The 26,095-nt window shown below is 39.5% G+C and overlaps 1 protein-coding gene and 1 long non-coding RNA gene across 5 annotated transcripts in view; both read left to right on the top strand.

The window, feature by feature from the left end:
- LOC149165335 (uncharacterized) overlaps positions 1–26,095 on the top strand; it is a 202,447-nt gene that overhangs the window by 104,432 nt on the left and 71,920 nt on the right. The gene's annotated exons all lie outside the window — the stretch shown is intronic.
- On the top strand, positions 3,105–4,826 carry LOC149165336 (uncharacterized). The gene is made up of 3 exons (XM_089432529.1): positions 3,105–3,308; positions 3,504–4,378; positions 4,610–4,826. The coding sequence occupies exons 1-3, from the start codon at positions 3,105–3,107 to the stop codon at positions 4,824–4,826; spliced, it is 1,296 nt and encodes a 431-aa protein (XP_089288655.1).

Here is a 26,095-nt window from a genome sequence, read left to right as displayed (position 1 = left end):
ACAAATTCTGAAATAAATTTCCAGTTAATTCATTCACTTAGATAACATTTAAGTTTGCGAGATACATAAGAAACTAACAAATTTCACAAAGAAAATACTTCATTGTAATAGCTCAACACATGAATCCTGTAATGCAATCTCTTAATTACTTGGTCCAGTCTGCTGACTTGAAAAATTGGTACAATAACCTTTAGGTTTATGATCAAAATAACTCTACAAATGTATAGCAATCCCCCAAATACTTCGAATTATGAAGTATTTATACAACTCTAGTTTTACAAAATATCCCAAACTGTCTTGGGAATTAATCTAGGAGAAAGAAATATCTTCATGCAAGAATATAAACACAGATGTTCAACCTAAGTCACAGGACACGTCCCCTAGGGCCCCGTGTCTCGTATTTTTCGTATTGGACAAGAAAACGGCCCTAATACGTGTCCAATACGATTTTCAACGTGTCATAAAAACTTGAATACGTATTCGACGTTTTCCTTCGTGTCCTACATTTCGAATACGCGTATTTCGTAGGTAGAATACGTTGCCCTAACGTATTTCGACGGTTTGAATACGTACCGCGAAAAAACATAGTTTAAAGCCTACGCGTTGGTCTATTCCGGGTTCTTTTCGTCCTGCTGTCGTCTGGAGGTGCGAGCAGGGTGTTTGTCTTTGAAGTTAGCATTATAGCTGAAGTCTGGAGCTATTTGAAGTCTGGAGCAGAGTGTGTGAGTGTGCAGCGTTCAGGCATTGCTGGGCCAAAGACCCTCCGCTTTGATTTCAGGCCTGAGGTACTCCACAGGTATGCACAATAGTTTAAACATCACTGGGGTAACTTCTCTTTACATCTGCGCTAATGGAACACTCCACCAGTGCCGTAATCCTTATCCTGTCTATTGTCAAGGCTGAGTTTCTGTAGGGGTTAATGATGTCCATTACTAGAGAAACCTCACATTTGTGAAGACCCCCGAATCCTCTAGAAAATGATGACAAAACCAGCATTAAACAAACCCCAAGATAGTTGTACCCTCTTACCTTATCATGCTCTTCTTTGACTACTAGCAAGTGGTGGTCCTCACATTCTTTACATTGGACTGAATACGCTATTTCTTAGACCATTTGGAGCTCTGTGTGGAACATTCATAGACACTCTCAAGCACATTGGTGGCATGAAATTATGAACATCAAATTTCTCTAAAATCTGTGACCCTAGGTTAAATGTGCCCTTGATTTTATAGAGATATAATGTCTTAAAATCAAGACAAGACCAACAATCAAGGGTAAGGGATAATAAGTTTTTCAATGATGGAACTATCATCCATTAGTGGAACCCTTTCATCAGGCTGCAAGAGGAGAAAATCAATGATAAAAATATCATTTAGATGTCTGCATGAGGGTACTGTTAGAAATGCCAAGTTGCCAGCATTCATCGCTAAAAGCTTCCTTTGCCCCTGCTTTGCACTGCAGCTTTAGTAATGGCCCCCTTCTCTATTGAAGCCTCCAAAGCATATTAGACATGTGGACCACAGAAAAACTCAAGAACAGGTGCATATTTTCCTCTGGAACCATGGCAACAGACGATTTGGATTGTACCACCAAGTCATAAGGACATATTTACAAGTCTCAAGTTTGTTAGATAGTGAGGGCTCATGCAACTCATACCAATAATTTATAATATATAAATTTATAAGTGAAAAGCTTCCACGACACTCCACTCCTGGGATTTGTTGGGAAGGAGCATGAATGGCACTCCCATTATTGCTTCTATGTTCTCACTTCACTTCACACATTGGTGATAGGCTGACAGCCTAATACTATGTTATTTTTCAACGCTGCAATAGATGACCAAACAACAAACACCATCAAAGATTTTATAACTCAGTTTTCTCATTCATTTCAATATCACAAAATACAAAACCTTCTATATCAGATTATCTAATCTTATTTAATTTTGACCTTATCTAATGTAATCCTAACTAATCGACGGCGGACTCCCGTGGCAAAAAAGTTTATAGCTGAAACTTTCAGCTTTCCACAGAATATGAAAAACCACCTTTTATATATATATGCAGGCTGCAACTATGCTTATTGTGTGAAATGAAGTCAGTGCTGTGGAGTTCACTGTGTATATTTCCTTTTTTACCATGGGTACTATCCCCTGTGGCTACAGTTTTTCCTAACTTTTAACAATTTGTCATTAATCACATCAAAGACGCCCCAACAATTTGTAACAAACTGAATATTGAATTAAAATTGAAAAATTCTTAAAACAGTGAAACACATATATGACAATGATAGATTAGTGTGACTTTTGACAGTGCATAATTATTGCGGTTTGTGACAATTTACAAACAGTAAGAAACAACAAGACTTTAATTGTGACTTTAATTGTTTTTTTTGTAGGTGAAGGTGTGTGGACTTTATAACAGTGAGAAGATTAATGGCTCAATCATCCAAGGCAGCCGGCAGAGGTCAAAGGAAGGGCGGTGCTTTTCGTGGTCCCCCCCCCTCCAAGTGTTTCTGTTTCACCTTCTCTTGGTCATAGTGCCCCAAGTGCTTCAAGTGAAGCTGTAGGTGTTTCTCAGCCAACATTAACATATGATGCTGTTGCAGCAAGACAACAAGCACAGCTAAAAAAATACCCTCTCTGGAAGTATGTAACCAAGAAGCAAGTGCCAAAGACTGGTCCGGGAGGGAATGTGCATTGGTCTTGTAATTTCTGCAAGGGTGAATTTAAGAGCACTTACTTTCGAGTTAAGGGCCATTTGTTGGGCCTTCCTTGTGGAATTGGAGCATGCAAAAAGATCAGTCCTAAATAAAAAATGGATTTGGAAAGGGAGGATGCAGCTGGCTCTGGGAATGTGGTGGCAGCAAGCAGGAAAACTAGTAAAAATGAAGATCCTCTTCCATTTTTGAGGAATTCTAATAGTAGTAGATTTGGGAGAAAAGAAATTCAGCCAACAAAAAAGAGGGCAGCCCAAACTTATGGTGGTCCAATGGACAAGATTTTTCGGCGTGAGCAGTGAGATGAGGTTGATCTTACATTGGCATTCTTTTTCTATCTCAACTTCATTTCTTTTAATGTTGCACGGTCTCCTATGTTTATTGAGATGTGTCGAGCTCTAGTTGACAGGGCTCCAATTGGGTATGTGCCTCCAAGTTCAGAAAAACTTAGAACCACATTGTTGGTGAAGGCAAGGAAGGAGGTGGATAAAATTCTACAACCTATTAAATCATCATGGATCTCATCTGGTGTCAGTATTGTTTCTGATGGATGGACAGATACAGCACGCCATCCTCTCATCAATTTCATGGTATATTCTCAAAATGGACCGGTTTTCTTGAAAGCAGTTGATGCTCTTGGACAATACAAGGATGCACAATATATGGGTGAGCTGTTTATTAAAGTTATTGAAGAAGTAGGCATTGAAAGTTGTGTGCAAATCATCACAGATAATGCACCTGTTTCCAAAGCAGCGGGCTTGATTGTGGAAACTAAATATCCACAGATATTTTGGACACCATGCATTGTTCACTCTTTGAATTTAGCACTCAAATCTATTGCTTCAGATGTGACATGGATTGGCAATCTTATTGAGGATGCACGCCATATCCGAAATTTTGTGCAAAACCATACCAATGCCCTCACAATATATAAAGAGTACACACATCTATCCTTTTTGAAGATTGCAGATACTCGGTTTGCTTCCTCATTCATCATGCTTAAGAGGTTGAAGGAGGTGAAGGCCGCTCTTGGGGCCATGGTTATTTCAGATCTTTGGTCTTTTTGGAGAAAGACGGATCAAACAGCTTCAAAAAAGGTAAAGGACATAGTGTTAGATGATGGTTGGTGGGAAAGGGTGCATCTTACCATAAAGATCATGAACCCTATCATTTCTTTCTTGCGGTTTGCAGACACGGACCAGCCCATCTTAGGAGAGGTTTATGAGGGTTGGGATTCCATGATTGAGTCTGTGAAGACTATTGTTATGGAGAATGAGTGCCCTGCATATGAGACATCAGTAGAGAGCTTATGGTCCACCATACAGGATATTCTTATCTCTAGGTGGGATAAGAATTGCACACCTTTGCATTGCTTAGCTCACTCTTTGAATCCCAAGTACTACAGTCAAGAGTGGTTCCGTGGTGGGACCTCACACAGATACCCTCCTCACATGGATGGAGAGATTTCACAGGGGAGGAAGATAGCATTCAGAAGGATATTTCAGGATAACACATCTTTTATTGAGGTGGAGGAAGGCTTTGTAGAGTTCTCCACTAGCACCAGGAGATTTGGGGCGTATGATGTACTTGCAGATAGAGGGGTCAAAAGTGCCTATGCATGGTGGGCAACTCATGGGGCAGCATGCCCTATTCTACAACAGTTAGCCTTGAGGGTCCTCTCTCAAATTACTTCATCTTCTTGTTGTGAGAGGAATTGGAGCACTTGGAATCTATATAGTTTGAACAAGAGCAAGCTTGAGCAATCCAGGGTGGAGACAATGGTGTATGTGCACACCAACCTTCGTCTTATTTACAGGCAGAGACAGGAGTGGTTGAAGGGAAAAACAAAGATGTGGGATGTGTTTCCTGATGATATGGGCTTGGACGACAGTATTGAGTTGGCATTAGCCAACATGGATCTTAATGACCCAGTGCTAGAGCCAGTGACTTTTGATGATGAGACACAGCATCTTGAGGGGTCATCCTCCACACCAACAAATGCAGCAGCAGATCCTAGATTGGGCATAGAGGAGGAGGATGGAGTACAGTCAGATGGCAGTGGCAGTGATGGTGACTATGACATAGAGCTAGAGGACATGGACTATTGATAGAGTGATGAGTCATGACTCATGGACCTGGGACCAGTACCGAGCTATGATATTCCTACTTATTTTGTATCTACTCTTTTGTATTTTCCATTGGCATTCTCTCAGGAGTTAGTATCTACTATGATCTATCTATGTACATTGTAAAGACTGAATAGTGATACATTTTGATTTTGATGACTTAATGGAAAATATGCATTTTATGGTTTTAATATCTAAGTTCTAAATTTATAATTAGTAGTAAGTACTTACTACTTAGTTTCTTATGTGCTTGTAAGTTGTAAATTTTGATTCTATTTATTTTTTTAAAGTGAACTATGAACTTTGAGAAGTAATTATATTTTAATTTGATTAGATAAGCTGCAACCTGCAATTTAATATGGATAAAAAACTATATTTCGGTATATATATATATATTTTTTATTAAATATATATAAAACGTGTCCCCCGTGTCCTGTTTCCGGGTCGCTGCGTTTCGTATTGAATACTCGTATTTACGTGTCCTCCGTGTCTCAAAGTATCTACATGCCAAATCCTAAGAAGATTGTTGATCCATGCGCACAAGGAAAAGTGGCCATAATACATCACCAAGATTCATTGAAATGGCTCTATAATATGGTGAAAAAAATCTTCAAATAAAGGAGTGGACACATCAGAATATGAATATGAAGATGAGTTAGTGCATGTTTATTGCGGCGAGCTCCTCATATTCGATGTTACATAGATAAAAGCCTCAACGAGTGGGATGATGGCCCCATCCCATGTGGTATAGTAGGTTAGCTTGTTCCTCTTGATAGAGTGGATGAAGCTATATATGGACCAATTCCTCTCTGATGCAGAGGAACTAGCAATCTGAGAAAACAAATGCATAGCTAGATGTTTGAGCTCTGGAGCACCATCCCCATGCATCCTCCACCAACCAATTAGGTCATCTTGGGCTAGATCTATGCGATCTGCCCGAGCACCACATGTGTTGAAGGGACCACTAAGAGATGCAAACTTAACAAACTGTCTTCGAAATTTTGCCCCCTCCTCCTCATTGTGCATCTTTGCAATTGCATCTAGGAAGCCATTCTTTACCTCAGGATCATCAATAGGAGGCACTCTCCTAGGTGTTTCAACATACCATTTTGGGTTCAATGCATATGCTGCCATGTGAAAGGTGTGTTCGTGCGATACCACCTATGCTGAATGATGGGTCGAATTTGGGATATATAGAACTCTAACGAGGGCTCCCTCTGTTGAGTGGCTGCCTTCACATGCCCCAACATGCTATCAAAGGTCTCATAGATTTCTGCAAGACTAGGAGCATCTGAATCAGTGTAACAAATGACCTCCATAATAGAGCCCAAGAATGACACCAAATAAGAACAATCTACAGACTAATCATTGTCCAACACCTGAACCCTGACCTTCTTCCCCTTGTTTGTCTTTGATTCTGACTACCTTCCCCACTTTGAACTCACAACCAAGGACTGTAGAGGTGCTTGTACCTCTAGCATCTTCTCCAATAAGAGAAAATAGCTAGCATCTCTAGTATCGTTGGGCTTGAGTAATTCCTTCCTCGTGTGAGCCCTGTGCATGGCCAAGGAGGTGTGGTGGTGTAGATAAACATCTTCACATCTCTAGCAGTTGTCACCAAGTCTAATATCCATTGAATTTTTCCAATGTCCTTCAGTGCATTATTGAGTGCATGCAGACAACAAGAAGTCCAAAAAATATGTTGATACTTGCTTTGTATCAATAACCCAACTGATCTACAAACTGCTGCTGCATCTGTCACAACTTGCACCACACTATCAGCCCCAACATCCTCTATAGATTCTCGAAGAATCTTAAATTGGAAGATGCATCCTTGCGCTTTCCAAAATAGTCAATAGATTTAAGAAAGAATGGACCTTCTACAGATGTCACTATGATGTTGATTAGTGGCTGTTTTTGGATGTCAGTTCATCCATCCATAACAATAGAGCAACCAAACCTCAACTATGTTTGTCTCATTCTCTCCTTTTGCACATTAATTTGGACACTTGTCTATCTAAAATTGTTGTTCTTAGCTTATTTCCTCCTTGTGGTACATATGAAGGCGCTATTCTTGCAATTGCTTGGACCATTTCCTTGTAATAAGGAGAACGAACAGCATGGAAGGGAATTCCATTGGCAAAAATAAATTTTCCAATTGCATCATTTGTGTCATCTCGATCTAGAACATTGTACATCCTAGGTACTGTAGCAACCATTGCACAAGAACGAGATGCACCAGTAGAACCCTTTGTCTTTTTTGATGAAGCAATGGATGGAGGCATATTGGTGCATGGATCAACATTTTTGCTAAAAAACAATCCTTTTCCACTGGATGCCCTTTCTAGCCTCCAAAGTTGCTTTCTTTGAGTTGGATTCAGGGTCTTTGAGGGACACATATTGACTCCTTTACTTGCAATAGCCAAAATATGTTGCTTCACCCTGGTATAGCTGCCAAAAAAGTGATGCCCACAAATATTGCAGAGCCAATCATGTGAGCCACCACCAACTTTTGGATTTTTTTTTTTAGAAGTCTGGTTACATAGATTAGAAGCGGTTTTAGAGGATTAAATGTCCGCTTTGCAAATTTTGCTAGATCTCTTGGTGAGCCTTCAGAATCTACATCATGCAAAGGCCTATTCTGATTTATTGCCCTCATGTGACTCATAGTTGTAACTTGTAGGCTGTAGGCTGCAACAAGAGTTTACCGTTTTAACTATTCAATTTTGAAATTTGAATTCAATGTATTGATTTAATTTTTTTTTAAATAATAAAATAAAAAACTTATAAATATTAAATTTAAATTTTATTTTGAATAAAACCTTTAGGCTTTATGTCATATGCATATTGATCAGTGATACACACAGTGAAAATAAAAGAATTTAAAAATAAGAATTAAAAAAATTATGCATGCTTACTAACACTATACATACATAGTGAACATTGAAAATTAAAATAATTTAAAATTTACAAAAAAAATAAAAAAAAATACAACATGCTAGTGTTACTTATTGTGGTCACGATGGTAGAGGTGCGATGTATATGGCGTAGCGGGTAGCACAGTTGAATCTCGATGGGCGTCAGGCGAGGTAGTGAGGGCTGAGGCACATTCGATGGGAGTCGACCCTTGGCACAGTGAGGCACCACGCTGCACAGTTGATGGGCGAGGCACAGTGAGGCACCAGTAGCACATTTGGCGCCCAACAATAGTTCAGCTGAGGCACATTCGATGGGAGTCGACCCTTGGCATAGTGAGGCACCACGCTGCACAGTGGATGGGAGAGGCACCAGTACCACATTCGGTGCCCAACAACAATTCAGCAACGATGGCGACGTCCAACGACAGTTTGATGGATGGGCGATGGCAGCATTGAACAACAGTTCGATGGCGGCGTTTAGCAACAGTTCGTTGGATGGGTGATGGTGCTTCAATCCAACAGCAATTCGATGGGCGATGGCGGCGTTCAGTTCAATGGGCGACATCCATCAGCGTTCTTCCAACTCGTTGCAGCGTTCTTCCAACTCGTTGCAACATCGAGGGTGGTTCAATCCAACAACGATTCGATGGGCGATGGCGGTGTTCAGTTCAATGGGCGACGCCCAACAACTTTCTTCCAACTCGTTGCAACTTTCTTCCAACTCATTGCACAATGAAATAAACTTTAAAACCTCCCGACGTGTAAAAGTTATGATTAAAAAAATTGTTTTATTAAAAAAATTTCGATTTTTGTCCAAGGAAACGACCCCAGATGACCCCACATGACCCCTTTCGCCTAGTAAACGACCCCCTTTTGAGGATTCAACACCGAAATTAGAAGAAATGACCCCTTCCGAGTTTTCGTGTGTACCTTTCTTTTTGGGAGTGTGGGGAAACAACCCCCAGTCGACCCTAAGTCCCTGTAGCGCGAGGGAGCTAGAAAACTCGACCTCTAGGTGTGGGGACGCGACCCCGGAACATTGGTTTACAATGATACAATAATGCCAGTTGATGACTTTGAAATTTGAAAAAATTTCTTCACGTCTTTGTGTTATTCTTCCTTGGATTGTTGACAAAGTGTGGTCAACATCTGGTTCCATATGGGGACACATTACTTCTTTGAAGGAATGTGAGAATCCATAATCCTGTATCCATGAAAACAGAAGTCCATCAAATAGATATCTGCTCAAAATCAAAATCATCATGTATATATAGAACATCTACTAGAATAGAAATCCTATTCTAACATATGAAATGTAAAGACATAAAATATTAATGTGTGAAAAGAGATAGTATACAATGATGCTTTATGGCATGAGATGTTTTCATCGAAGTGCATGTTGAGCATCTTCCGACTTTCAGGTAGATCCATGGGTTGTTTTTCTAGATGTGCCATACTGAATTCTGAAAATCCTAGGACTTTGACTTATCTAAATATCGAGCTGCTCTCGACCATCAAATGCATCAAACCTCTTCCTTCTTCTTTTTTGCTTTTTTACTTTTGCTTCCGGCAGACTGTGATGTTAATAATGGGACCGATGTAAATTTTCTGTCTTGATCTTGAAAATGCTTGGATGATGAATTTGAAGGATCTAAGGTATGCGCAATCTTATTCTGTCAAAGGTGACACATAAGTCTGACAAGTACTATGATTTACCTCAATAGCCTGATTTTTCTTAGTCTCTTTTCCAACTATGACTTTGCCAACTAACCCTCTTTTAATGGGACAAGTGACCTCCTCGCAATGAGATGGAAATTGCTTTAGCGAATTGGGAGGATTGTACTCTAGATCCTTTGTTCTAGAGCCGGAGTTCCTGAACATGTGATTTTCCCATTATTTGCCGCTTATTTTGAAGAGTGATATGCTCAATTCTGATGGCATTTATTTGATTAGAATGTTCATCCTTCATAGCATTGATTTCCCTGGCATGATTTTCCTCGATGGTATCCATCATGTTTTGAAAGGTGATCTTCTGTTTACACTGAGTAACTTCCATAACCTGTACTCTGTTCTGAAGAGATATTTGACCAACTTCCATGTCCTTTATCATTTTAATATGATTTATTGGAATATAACTCATTTCTTCTTTATGATTTATTTCCATGGTGGTGATCTGTTCAACATGTTTTTCTTCTATAGCTTTCAACTCCTCAACATGTTTTTCTTCTATAGCTTTCAGCTCCTCAACATGTTTTTCTTCTATGACTAATAATTTGGCATGCATGGATCTCATTTCCTTGGCGTGATCTGCTATTAATCTCTCTTGATTAAGTTCCATGGTTTTCATCAACTATGCTTGACTAAATTGCATGTCTTTAATAATTTGAGTTAATTCCTTGATAAGATGCTTATTATTTTCTTTTTCATCATCAATATTAATTTGATCCTTTTTCCCTTGCCTTTCCACTATCAAGGATTCTTCTTGCAATGACACTAGTGGACAATCATGAAAACTCTCACAAGGTCTGCAATATGGTAAAGATTGATGTGGTGTATCCTCTTTAAACCTTTCTATGATATTTGGGTTCTTCAAACGATCACTTTCATCTTTCTTTACATTGTAATTGGCACAAGATGAATCCCTTTGATCTTCATATCTATTTTTAAAAGCATTGATGATGGCTTGCAGAGAATTAAAGGAATTTTCAGGAAAGTCACATCTTGATGTCTTCATGACCATAACGTGCATGGACCACAAAACCATAGCATACGAGAGTAAACTTTATGAGATGATCTCTAGCAGTGATCACATTATTACCCGTGAAAGAAGGTAAATTATTAATGGCATTTTTCGGAATATCACAAGGAATCATAGTAAAATGACAAGGGGCGAACAAGTAATTCATGATGACTTGCTTAAAAGGAAAATGAGCTAATGGATGTTAGAGAGAGATCCCCGTTCAAGAGAAACAAGAGGTCTACAAAAAGCCAGCTTCTAGCATAAATTCTTGTAAAAAATGAAAGAAGTGGAGTCGCCACTTGAACATGAATCTAACTCTAAAACCCAAAAGGAAAAAACACAAGGTAATGTTGCAATGCTCAAGGCAATGTCACAACACCCAATACAATGGGTTACAACATCCAAGGCATTTATCACATTACCCAAGGTCTCTGTTACAACTACTAATGCATGTCACAACCTATGTCTCATGGTTTAGATTGTTTTGCAGTTGAGGGAGAGAATCCTCCACGCAACCCATGATTCGCCATTATTAGGACACCAGTGGTTCCTAAAGACTTACAGGACAGTCACAGAGTGCTTTTCGTGGAAGGGCCTCAAGGGGGATGTGTTGAGGCATGTACATGAGTGCGAGGCTTGCCAAAGGAACATGGGGGGAGTTTACTCATCCGACGGGGTTATTACAACCACTTCCCATTTAGAGGGAAAGTGGGAGAGTATCTCTATGGACTTCATCACAAGACTTCCCATGGCACAGGGACGTGATTGCATCAATGTGGTGGTGGATAGGCTGATAAAGTATGCCCATTTCTTCGCTATCCCTGCCCATGGAGGTTTTTTCGCTACATGGTCTTCCCAAGACCATAGTGAGCAACAGGGACAACCTCTTGATGGGGGCTTTCTGGCAGGAGCTCTTTAGGTTAGTGGGCACAAAACTTACACCCAGCACTAGCTACCATCCCCAGACCGATGGGCAGACTGAGATTGTCAACAAATGGATGGAGGGTTATTTGCAGAATTACGTGACAGGACAACATCGAGCTTGGGCATGATGGATAGACTTGGGGGAGTATTTCTACAATACTACTTATCACATGTCCATTAGTATGTCACCCTTTCGCTCTTTATATGGTTATGATGCTTTATCTTTTGCTGACATTGTTTTTGGAGACAGTCGGGCCCCAAGGGCCAAAGATTGGATTTAGGAGAGCCAAAACATTCTCGAAACCCTCGAGGATAACTTACAAACAACACAAAACCAACAAAAGATGTATGCAGACATGCACAGGGTTGAGAGACAATTTGAGGTGGGGGACCTAGTCTTTTTGCGCCTCCATCCTGACAGGTAGTCCACCCTGAGGCAAAAGGGGGCCGAGAAGCTGCAGCCACGATTTTATGGGCCTTACTGAGTCACTAGGAGGGTCGGTGAGGTAGCCTACGAGTTGGAGCTTTCGCTGGGGAGCCGAGTGCACAATGTCTTTCATGTATTGTGCCTCAAGAAGGTACTGGGCCAAACGGTGACAACAGTCCCAAAGCTACCTCCATTGGATGATGATGGGCATATAGTTCTAGAGCTTGAGGCCATCTTGGACAACAGGGAGAAGAGATTGAGGAGCAGAGTCATCAAGGAGTTTCTGATGAGGTGGAAGAACCTACTCGAGGAGGATGCCACTTGGAAGGGTGAGCAGATTCTTCAGCATCCAACATTGTAGTTGCTTGGGGACAAGCAAAATCTTGGCGGGGAGGACTGTGATATTCCCACTTAGCAAAATTGTTAAGGGAAATATCAATTTACTCAAATTTTGGGTTAGTACTTTGGAAAAGTGGATTATGGGACGCCACTTGAATTTTTGAGTTGAAGTAAGGGTCCAACATAGGAGAAAACGAGAAAATCGAATGGCTAGTGGATGGTGGGGGCCACCCCAAGAGGAAAAATACGCTCTCCTTGGATACGTGCATTCTTGGAGCGAAGAAAGAGGAGGGGGTCGATGTATGGGACCCACATGGAGATCGGGAGGTGAAGATCAAATAGGAGAGGCATTCCTCGTTTTGGGTATCTTTGATAATTTGAACATTAACCTTTGATTAGCATGCTTGAGCTGAGAGCCAAGTCTGCATGTCTTTTTGAGCACACGAGATTTTCATGCGATTATCTCACCCTATTGTCGGTGGACTGATCTGAAATGATCATAAGTTAACACTGATGTAGAATTGATTAGCCATTAATGTATTGAATGTTAACTGAAAGTGCGGAAACTGAGAGAACTTCTTGAGAAGAAAGTCTTTACGAGAGCTGATAAAACATAAGTAAGTTGCAAAACAGTAATGAAAATAGCGAAAACACAGCAATACCAAACTGCAATATTGATTACGGAGTTCGTCCTTGATGGACTACATCTCAGGGTCCGCTTTCAAGATGGGCAACCGGTTTATTAGGATTGAAACTAAGGAGGTCGATTACACAAAGAATTGACCAAACTGAATGTGCACGCAGGCACTTCTGGTCACTGTCAAAGGATAGCTCTCTGAACCAGCTTTCCAACACCTGTCACGATCCACAATTTTGACTCCGGATGCTCATGTTACACTGAAAACAAAAACAACCTCTAACCTTCAGAATCTGGATACAAAAACCAAAATCACTCTCCCCTCACTTCAATGAGCAAAACTTCCTTTTAACACCCACCAGATGCACTCGAACTTCCTCTAATGAGTTTAGGAATGTATTAGTTCTAATCTGGGTTCTTGGAGTTAGGGTCTTATCAAAGTTTGCCACCTTAGGCATTCGTTACAAGGTCCTTGAATTAGAATAACCAAAACTTAATTATAAAAACCCATAAATAACTTTGGGTTAATTCTGAACTCGTTAACAGTTACTGTCAGCGCGAATTGGGTGGACCATTGGCATGTGACCAAGCGGTCTATCCCTTGTCGGCCACCTGCATGGTTCGTCCTTGTGGTTCCGATGGTCAATCCGTTACGATTACATTAAACTTCTGTGGTGAACTGCTAACATGTTCACATTCCTGCAGTTTCCAAGCCAAACGGCTTATTCCGCAACGGTCTCCGCTTGACTGCTATCCCCGCTGCGGTTTAACTACAAACTTGTTCACATGTCTCATGACCGCGGTTAGGCTGCCTGCACGGTTAGGTTGCAACGGTTACACTAGACTATTTATCCTTGTATCCGCTCATGTGAACACTGTAATTGTCACGGTTCCGATGCGGTTAGGAACCTGCAGTTAGGACTGTGTTGTTTTATTTGCAATGTTTTGTAATGTGTAATAGTCCGAGAGTATTGCTTAGGGTTTGACACAGGTTTAGGTTTTAATGTCATAGTTTACAATGCAATGAGGTCCGATGGTTTTAGAGCTTAGGTTGTAGGTATTTTATTACATTTGTAATATGGTTTAGAGCTTAGGTGTTAGGTTAATGTGTATGGATTTAGGTTTTTCACTATGGGTTATTGCATAGGACTTTTAGCATAGGTTTAATACAATGAGTTAGGTTTAGGTGTTTTAGTTTTGCATTAGGTTTTTAAACATGTCTTCACCATAGCTTTAGTGCTAGGTCTTAGGTCAGGCTTAAGGCCATTACAAAAGGTCTTGCCACCTAGCTTAGGCTTAGTTCCACTTATTACAAACATCTTTGTCACAATATGACATTTAGTCATTAACACCATGACGACAACCAAACCTTACTCGACGACAAACCCATATCGACACCAAATCCTGCGAGGCGGATGACAAACACATGTCAACGACCAAATCCTCGCGGAACTGACGACAACCACATGTCGACAGCCAGGTACAACACCACATCAACTGAACACCATGTAAAACCATAAACATCACTTGGATAACCTGAACCATAATCAACACTGTCGAGACTAAACGACACAAAACTGAATGCTGACGACCACTCTGAACACTGACGATGAACCTGTGCAATTTATCTCACGAGATCCTCCTGGATCAATCCTCTCCATTTGAAAGCTTTTGGACCACAAAAGTTTGACTAAACAAATAGTTGATGAAGGTAGAGCTACCTCACTTTCCACCTTGCCCTGATGATGCTGACCATGGCACTTTTTGAGTCGATGACCTGTTCCATCCATTTGCGATATGAACAACTTGCGAAGATGGTCAAACAGCCTGTTATGAACTTGGCAATTGATTTCTTTCCATGAAGAACCATGAGTTAGTGATTGATATTCATCTTTGAAAACAGTCTCTATAGGATATTGTTCAATACCATTGACATGTATTAACAATCTATTTTGCGAACGACAGAGACAATCAAAGACATTTTTGACATCAAACCAACTACTTGTCTTGACATTCTTTCCTGCTTCCTGATTACTAAGTGACATGCTGCATTAAACCCATCAAACTATAAGGTGAAAATTGCTGCAACTTAGTTTGTCTTTGAAAGTATTGAATTCGCTGTTGATTTGTTTGAATCACTTTTTCCTTATTCATTAAATTATGTTTCCATTGATTAGCACTTTCCCCTGATGCATAAGTTTCCCTTAAATACTTTGACACTGCTTTAGAAAAGGCTTTGATATGAAAACAAATGGGCTCCCTCTCCACTTGAAAAGAGGCTTCCAAACTGTTTGAAACATGAATATATGACACAATATAAGAGAAATTTAATGTTGACTTTCCCCAATACTGACCTGCATCCCTGTAACTGTTAATTTCCAAACTTGCACTGAATTGATTCATTCTGACATTATGAAGAGGAGCTTTAGGCACAAACTGTAATTCATGTGGTATTCCCTGCTTATGAGTAAGATGTTTGGTTTTACATAGAACTAGAATAATTTCTATCTCTTTGATCAAACTATCTTTAAGCTGAGTCTCATAACCTGAACAAGCATCATGTTGATTGTTATGTTGTTCCTTTACACACATGATTACAAATCTCTTATTTGAACTTATTAATCGTTTCATCTGATTAGCAACAATTAAATTCAAGTGATTTTTGTTTTGGTGTGCCCTGACAATAAATTCAACCCCATCTTTCTTAAGGTGATATTTATGCTTTCTCTTGTAAAATACTGCGCCACGATCATAAAGATAAGGACTTCCTAAGACAACTCCACATATGTCTACTGGAACCACATCTAATTCCACTTCATCAATGTAATTAGCTGTAATGGCAAATCTTAATCGACACTGTTTGGTGACTTTTATCTAAGTTGATTTATTTAGCCATCCTAATGGGTAAGGTCTTGGATGATTCCGTGTTTCCAAACCCAAATTCTTAACTAAATATTCAGATATTAGATTGGCCTGTGATCCACTGTCAAACATTGTATCTATCTTTGTATGCTTAGAAGTTATCCTTATGTTAAACAATTCAACTCTTTTATCCTCATTTGAAGGATTTATGTTTGATGAAGATGCAATAGTATTCAAACTTGAACTAGTGTCAGAAGTTTTACTTGTCGTAACCATAGCAGTTATCCTCCTTTCATCACCTGAATCTGAACCTAGATCTTGCTGGACTACTGCAATTGCCTTCTTTTCATCCTTCTCCTTAAGGAACTTTTTGGGCTTAAGTTCTGGATGAAGTTTCCAACACTTAGATTCATCATGACCGATTCTCTGGCAATGAGAACAAGTAGGTATTTCCTTCTGAGCTATCGCTGATTTATTTCTCTTCGAATTATTCTTCCCCTTACTGTCATTGGAATCTTTGATTTCCAACTCTTTGGATGACTGCGATGAAAACTTGAATGGTTTGCCACCTGATTCAATATGTATGGCCTAAACACACACTTCATCAAAATGATCAGGACTAAACATCAATAATGTATGCTGTAAATATGAATGTAAACTGCCAATGTATTTTAACAAAGTTTCATGTGTATCCAATGAAATACCAAGCGCCAATGCTTTCTTTTTGAACTCCTGAGTAAACTCCTAAACATTCTGCCCTTTACCTTGCCTCAGATGCTTCCAATCAATAACAGCTTGCTGCATGTATCCTAAATGATAGAATTGTTTCCTAAGAGCTTTTAAAAACTTAGACCATGAAGAGATGACTTTTCCTTTTCACTTTACATCTATCTGAGTTTTACTTTCCCACTAGATTAAAGCTATTCCCCCCATTCTAAGTGTAGTTAACTGAATTTTCGTTTTATCATCAGAAATGTTCTGAATACGACAATACACTTCTAACCGCTTAATCCAGTTATCTAATTTTTCAGGATTCATTTCGCCATCATAAATAGGTAACTCAAATTTTACATCAAGTTTCAAAAGAGATGTTTTCTTAGGTATTCTGCATTGGAAGAAGAAGAAGATGATGATGATGATGGAGATGATGGAGGTGAAGGGGGTTTATCAGCCTTGCCTTTACCTTTTTCCTTCTTCGATGTCTTTGAAGAAGAAGTTGCATCTCTCGCCTTCTTGTCTTCGTACAATTCTCCCAACATCTGTTGCATAGTCAAGAATGCTTGCTGAAACTGTGCATCATATACTGTCATGGTCGACTTATGAATGACTCGTCGCTTTCCAATCTTTGGATCAATCTGCTCAAAGATTCCTTATCCTCGTTGCGACTTTGACCTGGTTAACATTCAATGGAAAATTCTACAAATGCAACCTGCTTTGATACCAAATTATATGATCTGAAATGATCATAAGTTAAAATTGATGTAGAATTGATTAGCCATTAATGAATTGAATGTTAGCTGAAAGTGCGGAAACTAAGAGAACTGCTTGAGAAGAAAGTCTTTATGACAGCTAATAAAACATAAGTAAGATGCAAAACAGTAATGAAAATAGCGAAAACACAGCAATACCAAACAACAATATTGATTACGGAGTTCATCCCTGATGGACTACGTCTCCGGGTCCGCTTTCAAGATGGGCGACTGCTTTATTAGGATTGAAATCAAGGAGGTCGATTACATAGAAAATTGACCAAATTGAATGTGCACGCAGGCACTTATGGTCACTGTCAAAGAATAGCTCTCTGAACCAGCTTTCCAACGCCTATCACGGTTCCCAATTTTGACTCCGGATGCTCCTGTTACACTGAAAACAAAAACACCCTCTAACCTCCAGAATTTACATACAAAAACCAAAATCACTCTCCCCTCACTTCAATGAGAAAAACTGCCTTTTAACACCCATCAGATGCACTCGAGCTTCCTCCAATGAGTTTAAGAATGAATTAGTTCCAATCTGGGTTCTTGGAGTTAGGGTCTTATCAAAGTTTGCCACCGTAGGCATTCGCTACAAGGTCCTTGACCAAAACTTAATTATAAAAACCCATAAATAACTTTAGGTTAACTCTGAACCCGTTAACAGTTACTGTTAGCGCGAATTGGGTGGACCACTGGCATGTGACCAAGCGGTCTAACCCTTGGTGGCCACTTGCATGGTTTATCCCCGCGGTTCCGGCGGTCAATCCGTTGCAGTTACATTAAACTTCTGTGGTGAACTGCTAACATGTTCACATGCCCGCGGTTTCCAAGTCCGACAGCTTATTCTGCAACGGTCTCCGCCTGACTGCTATCCCCACTGCAGTTTAACTGCAAACTCGTTCACATGTCTCATGATCGTGGTCACGCTGCTCGTGCAATTAGGCTGCAACAATTACACTAGATTGTTTATCATTGTATCCGCTCATGTGAACACTGTAATTGCCGCGGTTCCGATGCAGTTAGGAACCTGTAGTTAGGACTGTGTTGTTTTATTTGCAATGTTTTGTAGTGCGTAATAGTCTGAGAGCATTACTTAGGGTTTGACACATGGGTTTAGGTTTTAATGTCATAGTTTACAATGCAATGAGGTCCGATGGTTTTAGAGCTTGGGTTTTATGTATTTTATTACATTTGTAATATGGTTTAGAGCTTAGGTGTTAGGTTAATGTGTATGGATTTAGGTTTTTCACCATGGTTTATTGCATAGGACTTTTAGCATAGGTTTAATAGAATGAGTTAGGTTTAGGTGTTTTAGGTTTGCATTAGGTTTTTAAACATGTCTTCACCATAGCTTTAGTGCTAGGTCTTAGGTTAGGCTTAGGGCCATTACAAAAGGTCTTGCCACCTAGCTTAGGTTTAATTCCACTTATTACAAACATCTTTGTCACAATATGACATTTAGTCATTAACACCATGATGACAACCAAACCTTACTCGAAGACAAACCCATATCGACACCAAATCCTCTGAGGCAGACAACAAACACATGTCGACAACCAAATCCTAGCGGAACTGACGACAACCACATGTCGATAGCTAGGTACAACACCACATCAACTGAACACCATGAAAAACCGTAAACATCACCTGGATAACTTGAACCATAATCAACAGTGTCGAAACTAAACGACACAGAACTGAATGCTGAAGACGACACTGAACACTGATGATGAACCTATGCAACTGATCTGTCAAGATCCTCCTGGGTCATGGACTTTGAGTGCCAGCCCAAGGAGGTTTTTTGCATCATTTTTTATTTGACCAGGGAACTTGCCAAGTGAATTCATGGAGCTGGTCCAGTAGGTGGGACGTAGGAAAAAGGGAACACACTGCATTTGGAGGAGTTGGTTGTAGAGCCTGGAATTTGTTGGGCTTTCTGGGGCAACCTAGGGCCATCATTTGTTGAAGATTCGAAGTGCTTCCAGGGCTCCAATTTGTGGGAGATTGTTGTGCCAACACAATCTTCACTAGGGACTGCATGAGCCTGCGTAGTGGCATGTTCGTGCCACACGTGGGAGCTTGGAGAGAGAGGAATAGAGCACTGAAGCTTGTGGGGTATTTCCAGAGGGGAAATTGTTGAATATTGCAACCATTTTGGAGACCATTTGCAGTGATATTTTTAGGTGGGTTGAGATTCCCAGCAGCTAGAGGAGTGGGAGGAAATTGGGCCAAATTTCGGAGGTCAGCATCTGGACAAACCCTTTCTGGGTTTTGGTGGGTTATTGGTGGAGAGACCAGGGTTATTTAATCAGAATTTTCTGAGCAACGGAGGAGGACCTAGTAGCCGTTTCTTGCAGCCAACATTGCAGTTTTTTGGGGTTAGCGCAGAGCTTTTGTGGGGGACATTTCCTAGGGTTTGAGCAATTAATTTCATCACCTGGGTCTTGTTAGCTTGCTTTGGGAAAGCCTAGGTGCATACATTCTGATCTCATATTGTACCCATTGTTTATCATAGTAAAATGGTTCAGTTCTGCGTAGATTTTGGATTTTTCTGTGTGTTTAAAATTATGTGAAAAATTGTGTGTGTTTTTGCTATGCATGCTTTGTTTATCTTTGTTAGTTTTCCTTCAATGCACTCATGGATTGGTTCTTAGTCTTCAATGGGAATAAGACAAGTTTCTTCATTCACATGCTTTTGGTTGGAAATTGGGAGGTTTTAACTTATAATCAAATTTCTGTAACATGATAATTACTTGTGAGATTGTTAGCATTTTTATTATTATGTTTTCTTCCTTCATCAAGCAATTACCAACTCTAGTGGGGTATGTTCGGAGAGAGACAACGATGAGGGTATCTATACATCATTGGTCTCGCCAACATTGTGCTCAGATCTCGTGGAGAGATAGAGTTGTTAGTCAAGGCCTTGCTATGTGACACTGTTGGTTGATATGATGCTATACAAATGGGTTACCAATCCGACTCTTCTTATGAGAAATTCTTCAGATTGAGAATGACCAAGTACCATTATGAATACCTCCCTAGTTAAGAGGGAGTGTTGAAAAGCATAACTAGGTTAAATCTTCAGAGTGACATATGTAATTGATGAAAAGAAGAAAAATAAAATTATTATTGTAATGCTTCCCTCATGGGTTTCATGAGCAAGGAATTTTATTTTTAGTAATAGCTCCCATTGTGAGCCTTTAGGATTTGTCATCTAGTCATAAAAGCTAATTTGAGTCTATGTCATGTATCAAGGACCCTTCTTGGGCATGTTACACATTTATATGAGTCATTAAATAAGTATGAAAGCCCTCCAAGACAAGCACAAGACCTCTCCTTCAAGTTGACTACAAGATGGAATAAATAATCTACACAAAGAGTCATGTCAGTTCACCCTCTTCAAGTCGGCTTATTACAGGCTCCAACAACTATAAATAGGGCAGTGCGGATTTCATTTGAAGACAGAATTTTAGACAAAATTTCGGTGAAGCATAGGTCTGAAACAAAAGTTCAATCTAGCAAGGAGAAGTCTCATTCTATAGCGAAGGAACAACAAGGATAGGAAGGATGAAAAACATAATTGTTTGGGTTTGTTTTCCATACGTTTGATCTGCAACTAGGGCACACTTCTCGGTTGTCAAGAAGCAAGGATCACAATCAACATAGAAGGCCTAATTTCAGTGGAGGAGGAGTAATCTTGGAGGCCGAGGGGTTGAAGTAAAGGTATCTCATCAAGTGAAGACTAAAGGAAGGCATTCTCCCCATATTTTTGACCACGCAGATTATCTAGGGTTGTTGCAGTGCATACAAAAGGTTGCAAGTCCAAAAAGAAGGTCGAAGGAGAAACCATCATCATTGGAAGGCTTGTAAGTTGTCTTTGTGCAAAGAGGTTGATTTGATCTTGGAGGGGTTGTGGTCAAGGGTATTGATCTTGGTCTTGGTATTTGTCAATTGGAGTCCCTATAAGAAGAAGAATTTGTTCGGGTCAGCGAGTATATTATTTCTATTATATTTGTCAATGAGTTTCTTGCTTACTGAAATAGGTCTAGCACATGTTAAAGTGCTATAGGTGAGTCAAAGAGTCAAAAGAAATGTGGAAGGCCTTAAGGACATGTTACACTATGTATACTTATGTATTAGAGTCAAAGAATATACCTCCAAGCAAAGTCAAGTCTCCTCCATGCAATGGAACCATCAAAAGAAGCAATCCAAAATAAATAGAGCAAGTCGGCATTCAAGTCGACCTAAAGGAGGGACAAACCTCTATATATAGAGGTTGCCCACTCCTCCAATGTCAAGTTCACTCACCTCTGAAATTAGCGAAGGTAGAAGACCGAAAAGGAGAGAAGAAAACTCAAGTTTAAGGAGCCTCTAAGACTTGACATATAGACTCATGAGTACATGACTTCAATTGGTGACATCAATGGCAACACAAATAGGCCAACAAACTCCCCCTTTGCCAATGATGTCAACCTGTAGCTTCTCAAAATAAATATTACATTTACATACAACAATTTGAAGCTGAGCACATACACAACTCACTCTCTCTCCCCCTTTGACATCAATGGCAAGGGGTTCTACATAGCAAGATAAAATACATAACAGCAATGTGATACCTAGCTAAAAATGAGATCCCTCCCCCTAAAGATTTCAACAAATACTCCTCTGCGTTGTTGAACATTCTCCCCCTGAATATATATGAGACCACACCATCTTGAAAAAGCAATATACATGAAGAAGCAACCCATCTTGAAATGAAGCAAGAAGAAGCAAGAAAATAGTTCATAATGCCTTGAATAGCATGCAACCAACCAATCACCACCCATTTTCCAAAATTTTCAGCTGAAAGTGCTCTTGGTGGAAGCCATATGACAACAACAAACTCCATGAAAAACTCCTCAATACCTTCGAAAAGGCACAACACCCATCTGCTCTCTAAGATATTCAAATTGATTCCAATCTTCTATGCCATAGCCAAGATTCTTGTATTTGCTCATGCAACAACTGTATCTAGTGTCATCAAAAACATACATGTTGTTGTCACCTCTAATGGCCTTTGCCACTATCTTTCCTAATTTAGCATTTCTGATCTTACACTCTTTAGATCTGAAAATCACCTCATGCCCATTATCACACATCTGACTCACATTGAGGAGATTGTGCTTCAAACCATCAACATAAAGCACATTTTGAGCTTTGGTCTTCTTGTCCAATCTAATTGTTCCTTTGCCTCTGATGGGAACTGCTGCATCATTTACAAAACTGATATTGCCTTTTTCATACTCTTTTTGCTGCATGAATTTGCTCTTATCACTGATCATGTGCTTGGAACACCACTATCAATCAGCCATTGCTCATGCTGATCATGAGCTATCAAAGCAAGCTCACAATTTTCAGCCTTTTTCTTCTATCTTTTCTCAACTTTCTGCTGATTAGATTTCTCTTGAGTATGCTGCATGAAGGAATTTGGAAGGCTAGATCTGCACTCACTAGCTTTGTGAGACCAAAGTTATTGCATCTGAAACACTCGGTCTCATTCATCACTGGAGCAAAAGAATTATTTCCATTAGCATGAAAAATATTTGGCCCTTGAGAAATTCTTGATGTATCGACATTTCTTCTAGGAAACATCTTCAATCTACAATTTATGGCTTTGTGTCCATAATTATTACATGCAAAACAGTAAAAATAAAATTGAGTAGGATATCTGATTTTTTGTTGCCATGATGGATGAGTGAAATTTGAGGATCTTGATTGTTTCACTTATTGATTTTCTTTCAGTTTCATTCTTTTGCACATTCTTGCTAGTTGCAACAATATTTGATTGATTTTCTTTGCCTTTCAATGCATCTGCATAACTGGTAGTTGGTTGATCTTTGACATTTTGTAGAGGAGACTTGTATCCCAAACCAGTTTTGGCCTTGGGTGACCTTTGCACGTTGAGAATATTTTGCAAGGTTTTAGATCCCTTGAAAAATTTCTGATTTAAAGTTTAAACATGCTTTAGTTTCTGCTTTTGAAAGATTGGCTCTTAAAGCAACAATTTTTGCTTCAGGTTTGTGACAATTTTCTTTCTGTTCTTCCACCTGATTGGTGAGCACATTTTCTCTCATTTTTGCTTCTTCCAATTCTCTAAGTAGATGATGTCTTCTTCATGAGTGCATGCAATAGGAGCTCCTCCAACATTCTGCTTCAAATGTTCATTTTCTTTCTCCAACTCGGCCAGATTATTTTGTTGAACCACAATTTGTTGCAACAAACTTTCCTTGAATTTCTCAAGCTCATCCAAGTGGATCTTCAAAGAATCAACAACCAAAGAGGGTTTATTCCCCTTTAGTTTGCGTATTTCCCTTTTCAGCTGCTTATTTTTGTTTCTAGCTTTGTACAACTCATCAAGTGCAGAAATGAGCTCACTTTCATAATCAATCTCTCCATCTTCTAGATCTTATTCATCTTTGGACTCAAGAGCCATAAGAACACATTCATTGTGCTCTTCCTCTGCTTCTGATGAAGATTTCTCACTGCTTTCATCTGAAATATCACTCTCTTCTTTGGAGTAATAACTCCATCTCTTTTGAACTTTAGCTTTTCGAAATTTCTGGGTTTTATCCTTGCTCTTCATATCCTTTTTACTTCTTTTGTGTGGACATTTTGTAGCAAAATGTCCAACTTCTCCACATTCGAAACACTTGAAAGGAAGCATACCTTTATATCTTCCAGTACCTTTCTTCAATTTATTGGCAAATTGAGCAAATTCTTCATCAGATTCACTATTAGAGTATTCTTCCTCTTCCTTGATTTTCTTTGGAAGTTTCTTGAGCTTTTTTGGTAATAGCCTTGACCTTCTTGGAAGCTTTGAAAGCAACTTCACTATATTCAGATTTCTTTTCAACAATTCACATCTCATACGCTGTAAGAATTCCAAGCAATTGCTCCATAATGAGAGTGCTCAAATCTGACATCTCTTCAATAACATAAACCTTTGGATTAAATCTTGCTGGTAAGGACCTCAAGCTTTTCTCAATAATGATTTCACCTTCAAATTTTTCATCTATGCTTTTGTTACTGATTCAACCCTTCAGAAATATTCTGCAATAGTTTCATCTTCTTTCATTTTCAGCCTCTCAAACCTCATCCTATAGGCTTTAGAGCTTTTGCTTTCTTCACCTTCTTATCACCTTCATAGTTATTCTCAAGTTTATCCCAAACTTCTTTGGCTGATTTACAATGCATGACTTTTATCAGCTCACTCTCACTAAGTGTTGCAATAATGGCATTTTTGGCTTTTGCATTATTTTGAAAAATCTTCTTTCCATCAAGGTCTAAAGGAAGAATTCCAGGAATAGTATAACCAGTCATTACAATAGAGAAAACATCAACACCTAAACTCATGAGGTTCCCCTCCATTCTCATCTTCCATAAGTTGTAGTTTTCACCATCGAAAATTGGAACTTTCACATCATGGCCAACCATTGTCCCTTCTTGAATTCTCCTTTCAGTGGTCAAGCTACAACGAAGGAGCCGACTTTGGTATGAATTATTAGATAGAAGTAATACCGAGAGGTGGGAGGGGTGTGAATCAGTGTTACGGAAATATAAAAATAATTTCTGCAAATAAAACTTCTTTAGAAATTAACTTCAGAAATATATAACATAATCAAGCGCATGAAAAACAAAATTAACCATCACATATAGACACTTAGATTTTAGGTGGAAAAACCCCCCTCCAGGGCAAAAAACCACTGAACTGTTTGTTGCTTCTTCTTATTATTTATTGCTCCAAAATTTTCTCATTAGATTATATTAGCTAACATGCACTAGCAATGGAGCACTCACCCCTTGAATGAATGAGAAATGTTGGTCACAACCAACTTGGAGCACCCACTCCTACAATATACCAATAGCATGCAGTTAGCTTGAAGCCCCCACTCCAAGCACAAACAATTCTGTTCTAAAATGATATGATTCAGAAATGAGAATATTGTTGCATAAACAGAACATGCAACAAATAGACACACTCATGCATCCACAATCCACACTCCAATTGAGAGAACAATTCTCTCCACACACACTCTCCAGACTGATTTTCAATCACTGTATACTATATAATTTTGCTGAAGATTAGTCTCTGAAGTACACTGCAATTCTGAAATTTTGAACTCACTGCAAAACTCACTAGTTGTGCACTTGCAACTCAAGTACACTCCCTCACAAACCCTTCTTCTGAACCAACAAATGAGCTTCTTTCCTTCTCATATTTGTAGAATTTGGAGATGGTTAATTCAATTAATTTTTCAGATGATAGAGCTCACATAAAACCTTTTCACGCACTTCAAAAATGATTGAGATTGACATCTTGACCATATCAAACCACTACTTCCACTAGCCCTTTGATGATTTCAATTTTAACCACCTTCTAAATGCCCCACGATTTATTTCGACCTTTTTCTGGAAAATTCTAACACTAGACTCCACCAAAAACAAATTAGTTTCTAGAGGAGCGAGAGAAACCCGGAGATAAACTTAGTCCCTCGGTCGCACGCACAGGCCTAGACAAAATCGACTGGAAGAGTTGGTCGCTCGCATGAGCCCGTCCTCCATGCAGTGGGACTGTTCCAGTTGCTCTGATGAGTCTCCTTCCATGCAATTGGGGCAAAGCATGGCTTAAAACAAGGATCCAACCCTCAAACTTGCCACAGAGCTTCAGGGGAGTGAAATGACCTATAAACCATCCTTCCAAACTCATCTTGACATCAAGAACCTAGCTACATAACTTCAACAAGACATCACGCACATCATCAACTAGACCTCTAACACAAGTGTAGCTCAACTTTAGGTGAGGCCTTGTTAACTCATGACACCTCTCCTATAGGCCTTCTAAGACTTATTACAACAAGTTACATCAACATGACATCCTTCAACAAGTATA

Source organism: Pinus tabuliformis, chromosome 5_1 (assembly GCF_031772625.1).
Source record: "Pinus tabuliformis cultivar Carrire ecotype Pingquan chromosome 5_1, CPIR1, whole genome shotgun sequence".
Taxonomy (NCBI): Eukaryota; Viridiplantae; Streptophyta; class Pinopsida; order Pinales; family Pinaceae; genus Pinus; species Pinus tabuliformis.
Note: the sequence above shows the minus strand (reverse complement) of the source record. Positions and strands in the feature narration are given on the sequence as shown.

Bases quoted from the DNA above. Each gene is read 5' to 3' on its own strand.
- LOC149165336 (XM_089432529.1), top strand. From the start codon at position 3,105: ATGTGTCGAGCTCTAGTTGACAGGGCTCCAATTGGGTATGTGCCTCCA. The intron at 3,309-3,503 runs GTATATTCTCAA...AAATATCCACAG, and splicing joins ATCCTCTCATCAATTTCATG to ATATTTTGGACACCATGCAT. The intron at 4,379-4,609 runs GTTAGCCTTGAG...CTTGGACGACAG, and splicing joins GCATGCCCTATTCTACAACA to TATTGAGTTGGCATTAGCCA.